Below are 9356 nucleotides of genomic sequence, written 5' to 3' on the forward strand. Positions count from 1 at the left end.
CAGCAGGAAAGCGATGGCCTTCGGATCCCCCCCAGTCAGAGCCGGCAGCTGATTGGAGCTCGGATGGGCTCAGTTTGGGTTCCACTGGAAAAACATTTTCTACCAGTAAACCAAAAATCAAACAAAACAACATAAAGTATTGTGTTTATTATTTTACTGTTTTCACAAACTTGATTACGATTGTACGACATTCAAAGCATAAAAGGATGCAATCATCCTCCCTCCCTCTCTCCCTCCCTCCCTCAGGACATCTCCGGGCACAGCGCTTGCGCTTCCAGCATTAACGACAACCCGTGCAGCGCCCCCTGGTGCTGGGGGAACTCTTCACACACTTTGTGCAAGATGGTGCTGACAGCGTGCACGCCCTCCATCTGGCTCTGCAGTGCGCCGCCGACCGATTCGCCGGTGGACAAGGCTTTGTAGCCGCCCGCACACACGTCCTGCAGCATCTTGTTGCGGCTCTGTAGAGCCATCAGGTGGGCTAGGCTCTGGAGGGAAGGAAGGATAAAATTTGTACTTTTCCTCATTTTGGAAGATTTACAACTCTGAGAACACAATGTGGGGAAGCCCCATGCGTACTGCATGCTTTGCGGTCACGTTGGTGGGTTCCCATAGTGCATTTACTGTAGAAGGTCTTCATGTGTAGTAAGGCAGTAAGCCGTACAGCATGCGCTGCTTACCCTGTCCTTTGTGTCCTGGAGATTACCAAAGTCAGAATCCAGGCTGTAACTGATGCCACACAGCTCTATCAGTAGCTGCTTCTTCTGTGTGAGCGTGTCGCTCAGACTCTCCCGCTCCCTCTGCAGCTCCCTGATCCCCTCCTCACACTCTGCCACATGCTAAAAACAATGCAAACTGCACATCGTCAAGACCTTTGAGGCAAATGTGTGGTTTTGGGCTAAACAAAATGAGTTCACTTGAATATAAGAGAACTGTGCAACAGGCTTGAGACATACATGTGATGTGGAAAAAGATCCGTCCCCTACCTTGTGCGTGGCGTGGATCTTGCGCTGCAGGCCCTGTGTGACGCAGGTCATCTCGTCCTTGGTAGTTTGTCTGTGGGAGCAGAGGTTGATGGCCTCTCTGCGCAGGACGATGGTCTCCCTTCGCTCCACGGTCTCTTCACTCTCTCTCAAAAGTCGCTGCTGCTGCTTCATAAGCTGGTTGAGTCGCACCTGCGCGGACACACACACACACACACACACACGGATAGCTAACTGAGTCCCTGGGTATCAACCAGCTGCAACAGCATCAACGGCAGCATTTGAGGCATTACCAAGGTTAACATATATAGTACCAGTCAAAAGGTTAGCCGTCCGAATGTACTGCACCAACGTGCACACATTAGCAAACATATTTTGTTGTTTACATGCTGTTCTCTTTGAGTAATGATATTGTGTGCCATGTGTTCACCTCCATACGGTGTATCTCATCCTTCATCATCTGGATGTCTCCCTGGACCGCCTCAGAGTGCACGGCTGAAAGTGTCTCTTTCATTACCTGGGTCTTCTTCTCCCACAGCATGATCTGCCGCCTGTCACACACAGCAGGAATCGAATTGATCTTCCTGCTAAATGTAAAAAATGTAAACTCATCTTTAACAAACACAAAATGAAAACGTGACCGACTCCGCCTCCACGAGACTGTTGAGGAGTGCCTCTTTTTCCTCCTGGGTGATCTCGTGTTGCATGTGCAGGTTGATCGACTCTCGCTCTGCCTCCTAAACACATGGTATTATGGTTGATTATAATTTACTATTACAAAAATAATTTAAAAAAAGGCTAAATAAACAAGCGTGCCTTCAGTCTGTGGAGGAAGTCTGACTCCATCAGCGCATGCTTCTGGTCCAGCTCCTGGCTGAGCTCTCCGTTCACGCTCAGCAGGGCGTTGAGCTTCAGCATGTCTCGTTTCAGTATCTTCACATTCTCATCCAGCTCCATCTCCTCACGGTGCTCTACATTAATCTTACCTGGTGGGGGTTGGAGTTTGTTTAGTAGCGGCTCGAAGGTTAACACAAACACTGTGGATTGTTATACTATGAAAAGGATTAGTCAGACTAAGACTCCACACATATTTACATTATTTCTACCTACTGGCTGCTGCTTTGTGTCACCATTTATCTGCTTATTTCGAACTATATTACATACTTTCCAAGCGCATTTTCAACTGCTGCAATAAAGTGGACTCGATCTGCAGTCTGAGCATGTTCTTGCTGTTGGCCTCTCTCTCCTGGGTCAGTCCCACTAGAGTCCTCTGCCGTTTCATCCAGAGCTGCTGGTCACTCTTGATGTTCGTTGCCAGCTCCTCGATCTGAGCACTGAAATCCTCAATCTTGATTTGCAAGGGACTCATGTGTTCGTTCTGGGAGAGGGGACACACAGAGCACACCAAGTTATTTTCATACCTGATCTGTCTTATTTTGCGCATAAACAAAAGACAATCAGGTATTAGTGGTTCCCTCCCAAGACCACTCACCCCGGTTCTTGCTGCAATTTCATATATCTTTTTGTTATAGTTGAAGATGATAGCCTGCTTCTGATCGATGAGTTTACCAATGGACGACATCTTAGCCTGGTGGGATGTCAGTAACTTGTTGTACTTTGCAAGCTCCTCGTCGAGGGCCCCTTGGGTGAGTGTCAGGCTATCCAGATGTTGGCTGATCTCGCTGCTCTCCAGCCCCACCGCCTCAACCACATTCTCCAACTGCCACAACTCAGAGAGCTAAAAGGTAGGAAAAGCACACCATGTTATGTTACCATATTTAATTAAATGTAATATTACAACTATATCTTCAGCACATTATACTTTGGGGATTTTTTGGCCTCTTCTTCACGCTGTACTTTCTTAACTGTATAGCAATGCATCAAATAATCTCTGGGCACGTCTTTTAACCAAGACCTAAATAAAATCATATGATAATGTTGTTGAAATTGTGTGTGTATATGGAAAATCTCGATAGAAAAGAACTTTGTTGGAAAGATCTTGTACACTGTCAGTGTGTTATGAACCCGCTCCCTTGGACTGAATGATGGCCAACCCTCTAAATTGGCCTCCCCCGTGGCCTGAAACCATCACGGTTCTGCAACCTTTTTGATATAATCTGCCATTTTCAGTTCAAATCTGCCAATTCATCTCTACCTTCTGCTTCTTGAGTGGGGCTATCCTGGCGGAGAGCCGCTTGGAGTACTTGGCGGCCTTGTTGTGGGTGAGCTTCTGCTGGATGCAGGTCATGATGCCGTCCTCCAACTCCAGACGCAAATCACTCTCTTTCTCCAACTGCTTCCTCTGATCATTCACTTTGACACGGTGGCCGCTGAGGTCCTAGACGCAGAGGAAATAAATGCCCATGATTTTAGAGGGAAACAGAAGGAAGGAAGACGCTGTGAAGAGACACCTCTCTGGACAAATCCGGTGCAGAGCTGTTGAAATAGAAGACTGTCCCATAGGGACCTTCGTACCTGCAAACTCATAAGGGGTGACCAAGGGCTCCTGGGGATTTTTTGAGAGAGTAATCCAAAAAGTAGGGCAATGTAGAATTATCATTAATCATACAAATTGATTTTCTTAAATACGCCACATCACGGCACCAGACTAGGCTCTTTTGATTGTTCTGACCAAAATTCTAAACTGATCCGATTAAATCACTGATTAATAATAGTCTACGAGATTCAAGCGGATGACATATTTTGATTTAAAAATGTCCCCAAAATGCCACTTGTTTGCAGGTGTGTGTGTACCTTGGAGAGCCGGACGAGGTTGCTCTCCGTCTCCCTCAGAGTGCGGACGCAGGTGCTGTAGTGGGCCTGAAGAGCCTCGTGCTGGGCCTGCTTCTGACTGATCAGCTTTTTGGACGTGGCCGCGTCCATCTGGGACCAGTTCAGCTGCGCAGTTAGTGTCTCATTCTGCTCCTGCTCTTGGCCAATGGATCTCTTGTAACCTTCGATCTCTCTGTCCAGCAAAACTACCTGGTGCTCCACGGCGCTGACGGAAACAAGGAAACAACTCAGGTTCATTCTGGTATCCTTCAAATACTCCGCCTCATGCAGGAAGTGATACGAGAATACATGTTTATTCTGATCCATGATATGTTCTTATTTGATTTGTATAAAAATGATTTCTAGAATCCATCAATGTTTTCTAGTCTTGTGCTCTTAGGTAATAGCACACTTAATAAAAGCAAACTTACAAAGACAAGTACGAGATTTCACCGTCTACTATAGTTTTTTCCAACACAAAGAAACATACATTTTAAATACATTGACATCATATAATCAAATTCCGAGCAAAGCAGTTATAGAGCTTGGATTTTTCAAGTCTGTGGGCAACAGAAAACAAAACTAGAATAATCTCTGTAATCCCTGAGTGTTTCCATTCTGCCGTCCTATCGTTCAGGCAGCGTTATGAACAGCAATGAGCACACCTGAGCAATGGCTCAATGGTTAAGAAACGTGGGGCATTTGGAGTTTACTTCTTCGCATTGTGTTTAATAATCTACACGCGAAATTTGAATTATATCAGTAACCTATTCACGCTCACACTTTGCCCTCATTCTCACCGCACGGCGTCTTGCATGGCGCTAAAGGCCTCGTCTCGACTCCTCATGCCCACCAGGCTGCTGCTCCACTGCTGCAGCAGCTGCTTACGGGCCATCACCAGAGACTCCATTTCCATCTCCGCCTGCCCACAAAACACAAAGCTGAGTGGACACGAGTTGCGATTCATACTGAACGCCATCTGCCCAGCATCAAAGAGCAAACTAAGTTAGTGGTTAGGATGACAGATAACGCGGGGAAAGGAGGCGGGTTTGGTGACTTTGATTCATTCTTTGTCTAGTTTGACGTGCGTTGTAATGGTGAGTTAACAAGTGTCAGAGAGAAACTTCAATTCAGAGGCAGTTCTAATGAAGCAAATGTCTGCTGTCCTGCAATGTGGTCCTGGTTCTGGTACCGTGTCTTTGCTTTACTGACGCTGAGAGATATGTTGTTCTCCGATCCCCCTCCGCAGTGTCCTTCATTTCTTCTGTACAGGAGTTCTTGTTGTCTGTAATCCGGACGATGACGGCAGTGTCACCCGTGAACTTCCAAACGGTTCTCTTTATGCCGGTTAGTTATTGTTGGTGTCGGCTGAGCAAACAGCCCTGCGGTGAAGAAGGCTTGGACGCCATACCTTAAGAGTGTGGTTCTGAAGCCCAGAGCCCAGAGTTTACTTATTATGTTGAAGGTCATTTTATTCATTCAATTTATAAAACAGGCCTGAGTTGTGCTGCCATTTTAATGTGTTCTGGGCTTGAGGAAAGAATGAAAACGATAGACGCTGTGTGTAGGGAGGGTAGATAAGAAGGCATTAGCATTCCTGTGTTTCATGACGTAGATGAGTCCCAAACGGTTCACACAATCTCAAAATTGGCCTCGCGAGATGGAAAACAGCGAATGGCTTTTTGACAAACCAATATTTGTTGGAAACCAATGTCAATATTAACACCGGAATGGGTGTGTTGCATCACAGTGCTGTGATTTAGTCTGACCGTATGCCGTGATATTAGTTACCTCGGAGAGAGCCTCCTGGGCTGCCTGTGTCTCCTCTGCTTGAGCAACGGCCTGGACTTCGTACATGGCAATCTGCTGTGTCAGCCTCTCCATGTCCTTTGTTAGACGCTCCACATATAAATCCTGATGACACAGGAGTGTTTTTACGTCAGCAACAGTACATGCATCAATGTTACGAGTAGAATAGATTCAAGATTTTGAAAGATCAGCTGGGGCTGACCTGCAACGTGACGCCTTTGCTAATTGCATGCAATGTTTTTTGTTCTGTATACGTTTGTTACCTGCTTAAATTTCTGGTCTTCAGCCTTGTTCTTCTCAGCTCTCGCCTTGCTTCTGGCATTCTTCAAGGCTTTGACATTTGAGCGCAGATCTTCGCTGACTCTTTGTGTGAAGGTGAGATGCAGCATCAGGTCCTCCGTCTCCGCCTGTACCTGGGACACTACGAAGACACACACGAGTCAACCACACAGGATTTCTTCATATTTTCTATGGTACATTTGACCATTTATATTCTTTCATTTTCATTAAGCAAATCAACTTGGCAGATCTTTCTTTTTGTAAAATTGTAAGATTGTAAAATGTTAGAGCTATAACAAGATGGTAGCCTTAATACAAATAACTTAATAGGTTAAACTGATGAATCGTTTGCAGAAGAAATTGTATACTAATAAAATACTATAGTTTATAGTTTAATAATTGAATAAAGTTAATACAGAAATTCATCAGTGAAAGTCTTATTAAAGATGGATAAAAATGTAGTGCCACTTGTTTTGGGCCAAAAGGCTTCAACAGAGACAAATCCATTTCTGCAGCTGGTTCACTTTTCAAAGATTGAGTTGCCATCGTCAGCAAAGCCGGCGAAGTGTGTGTCCATACATCTCTGCCTGAACAATGCCGCACAGACACATGCTTATTGCTTTCTCACCATTGGCTTTGGCTTTCTCGTTTTGGCAGGTTATCCTGGCAAACTGGCTCTTCATTGCCTCCAGCTGATCTTGTGCCTGTTGATGTTTGGCTTCAGCCTGTGCCTTGGTGTGATGATGGGTCTCCAGTCTGGTCTGCAGTCTGGCCAGTTGCTCCTGAATCCTGAACATCTCCAGATCCATCTCCAGTAATTGGTTGGCATCTGCCTTCTCCGTGGCCAGCTGGAGCAGTGGGAGAGAGAGCAGGAGTCAGATAGCCAATCATCAATTCTATCATACGATCAGACCCTCAGACAGTTTCTATTTGACTCGGATTCCTTTAGTCATGCACACACTGTTGGTATAAGATATTTTACTAATTGAGATTGGGTGGTTTCATCTGGCTGGATATGAAATAAAGGCAACATCTTCAAGGCAAATTGAGATGCTATGGATGTTGAGTCAGACAAACTTTACATGTTTGTGTATATGAACACACACATGAACAGCAGCGACAACAACAATGTTGGTATTGTTATTTTGAGTGTATCGCCATGGCAAAAAAGTCCTGACACCTTCTGTAGCGGGTACCACAGAAGATTTTTTTGCATGCTTCGCTAGATGTTTACATTTCATTTTTTTTTATTAACATCACAACGGTGCAAGATGCGGTCACACCTTTTCCACGGATGTAATTTATTTAAAACGCAATTGAGATTCTAATGAAGGCTGAGCTTGAAGATGGGTGTGGTTTGACCCATAGGCCGCCGCTAATGGGGTTTAGGAAGGAAATATTGACAGAAAAGTAGCCAACCTTCTCCTTCAGTCCCAGGTTGATCCTTTCCAGCTGCTTGCCGAGATAGGCACTCAGAGCGGCTTGTTGCCTTCGGATCAGGGGCTGCCAAAAGGTCAAAGATGGCATCAATGGCACGACAGAGGGCTCAGCATATGATATACTCAATAAACAGTCATTGAATAAATATTGAAGGAGAAGCAACAGACATGTTCAGAGTCGAGAACAAAGAACTCGCCGTCTTCCTCTTCCTCCTCTTCCCCTTCCGACAGCGTCTGCTGATCCTCCATGTCTTCTGACATGTTCAAGTCTGAGTGGTGAAGCGTTAACGGCACTCGAGCTGCGTTTTCTTGCGGTAAAACACAAAAATGTGTTATTTAAAGTTTAATTTGAGAGACCTTTTGTTTTGTTGTCTTGGCGGTACCTTGGGCTAGAAAAGGATTGGCTTTTTCTCTCACTGAAGAGATGGTAGTGGCAACAACTAGTGCTGAGAAATGAAACCTAGTGGAGGCACCAAAAACTGCTGTTCTTCTATTGGCCACTGGAGGAGGGCTCCAAAAGCGAGCCTGTCTCCATGGTAACATGCACAACTTAACAGATGTAATACACATGTTCGTAGCCTGGTACAAAAAATGAAATACCTCTGACACCGAAAAGAGCAATGAAATGTAAAGTTTAAAAAGTTTAAGTTAAGTTAATGTTAAGAAGTCAGGACTACCGACCCCAAAATTCTTAATTAATGATTTTCAATGTCCTGTGATTTTTCAAGGGAATGGCACAAACATCCAGCCGTACTGTACATCCATCATTGGGCCATTGAATCAATCCTATTGTGTTACCTTATTACCAGCAGTGTAATTGTACGGATTCATTTGCTTAACTTGACAAATGAAGTAACCCTCAGGGCGATATGATATGTGTAATTGAACAGTGATCTGCAGTGCCACACCTAGTTGCTTTGCACCTCACCGAACAGGTAAGGTGACTGACCTGAATTCGTGGATGCAGGCGAGTGGTCATCTGCACCACCGTGGTCAGGGTGGAGCTGGAGGGACAGGTCATCTGGATCCGTTCCTGGCTGATTCTGTGAGCCGCACTGGGACACAGACATCTCCTCATTCACCTCATTGTTCAAAAAGAAAAACAAATAGTACAAGTGCAACATCACACCTGGACAAAAGATGAAATCAACATACCCATGAAGTCTATTAAGCGGAAACCATTTAAAATGGTTTACTCCTGATAGCTCACCTCCTGAGTCGCACCAGTCGCCTCGCGTTCCTCCCCCGCTTGGTCCCTTCCATCCTCTGATTGGCTGGAGGGCCCTTCCCCTCCTTCCTCCTCCTCCTCCTCCTCCTGCCTCGCAGCTCCAGCGCTCTGCATTGGCCCTGCGACGATCAAGTTGAGGTGTGTAGACGGCTTCGTTAGCTCACGGTGTAAACGTGCATCGCTAACGTTAGCAGTTTGTACTAATTAGCCTTTTTTTCTTCTTCTCTGAAAATGTCACATTAAGTCTATTGAAGCGTGACGTTTGTTTTCCGCTTTCCCCCCAAACACGGCAGAACCCTCGCCTTTTATATCTATGGGCTGCAAAATATAAACAAAGGCATCAAAGCAAACATAAGGTTACATTAACCCTGAGACAACTAAGGCTAATTAGCAAAACGGTAACATGTAGCTAAACCTTGCACCAAGGTCACAGTCGTAACGTTAGACGTTGAGGGAAAACATTAACATTAACATTAACTTACAAAAAACCTTTGCTCCTTTAAATAAAACTATACAGCGTGTATCTGAAAAGTCGAAATAATAGTTTCCGTTTAATTTTAATAATGCCTACCACCAAACACGTCCTAGATTAACCGGCGCTCTGAAAACCGTCGCTTGGCAACAGTAAACATCCGCAGGGGGCGGAGTAGAAGCAGCGCATCAGCCCCCATGCAGCAACGTCACCCCCTATTGGAAGTGTGTTGGCCGGGTATATTTGATAGCAATACTTTCCGTTGAATTAGTGTCACTCTACCAAGTCATTTGGGGATTCTAGCTCGCTTTACTCCAAAAAGCATTTAGAACAATACTGGAAGGCACGAGTTTCATATACTTGGTCAACGTATA

At 45.2% G+C, this 9356-nt stretch overlaps 1 protein-coding gene across 5 annotated transcripts; it reads right to left on the reverse strand.

The window, feature by feature from the left end:
* Nucleotides 1-236: 236 nt before the first annotated feature.
* Nucleotides 237-9128, reverse strand: ccdc40 (coiled-coil domain 40 molecular ruler complex subunit). 5 transcript variants are annotated; one of them, XM_037472924.2, is made up of 19 exons: nucleotides 9082-9128; nucleotides 8493-8629; nucleotides 8232-8337; nucleotides 7451-7590; nucleotides 7263-7346; nucleotides 6472-6691; nucleotides 5828-5985; nucleotides 5547-5669; nucleotides 4556-4677; nucleotides 3738-3981; nucleotides 3139-3321; nucleotides 2476-2721; nucleotides 2148-2361; nucleotides 1800-1969; nucleotides 1629-1720; nucleotides 1414-1534; nucleotides 987-1175; nucleotides 681-839; nucleotides 237-488 (listed from the first exon to the last, which is right to left on the reverse strand). In XM_037472924.2, the coding sequence occupies exons 2-19, from the start codon at nucleotides 8622-8624 to the stop codon at nucleotides 243-245; spliced, it is 2949 nt and encodes a 982-aa protein (XP_037328821.2). In that variant the 5' UTR covers nucleotides 8625-8629; nucleotides 9082-9128; the 3' UTR covers nucleotides 237-242. The 5 variants fall into 5 exon arrangements, with proteins under 5 accessions (XP_037328821.2, XP_037328820.2, XP_037328818.2 ...); XM_037472923.2 differs by having other exon boundaries at nucleotides 8232-8352; XM_037472921.2 differs by having other exon boundaries at nucleotides 8232-8364.
* Between the last annotated feature and the right edge of the window lie 228 nt (nucleotides 9129-9356).

The sequence above is a fragment of the Pungitius pungitius genome, chromosome 9 (assembly GCF_949316345.1).
Source record: "Pungitius pungitius chromosome 9, fPunPun2.1, whole genome shotgun sequence".
Lineage (NCBI taxonomy): Eukaryota > Metazoa > Chordata > Actinopteri > Perciformes > Gasterosteidae > Pungitius > Pungitius pungitius.

Coding starts and splice junctions, on each gene's coding strand:
- ccdc40 (XM_037472921.2), bottom strand. CDS start 8,624: ATGCAGAGCGCTGGAGCTGCGAGGCAGGAGGAGGAGGAGGAGGAGGAA. Junction 7,591..8,231: donor GCCTGCATCCACGAATTCAG/GTCAGTCACCTT, acceptor TTTTACCGCAAG/AAAACGCAGCTCGAGTGCCG. Junction 5,670..5,827: donor AAGACCAGAAATTTAAGCAG/GTAACAAACGTA, acceptor CTGTGTCATCAG/GATTTATATGTGGAGCGTCT.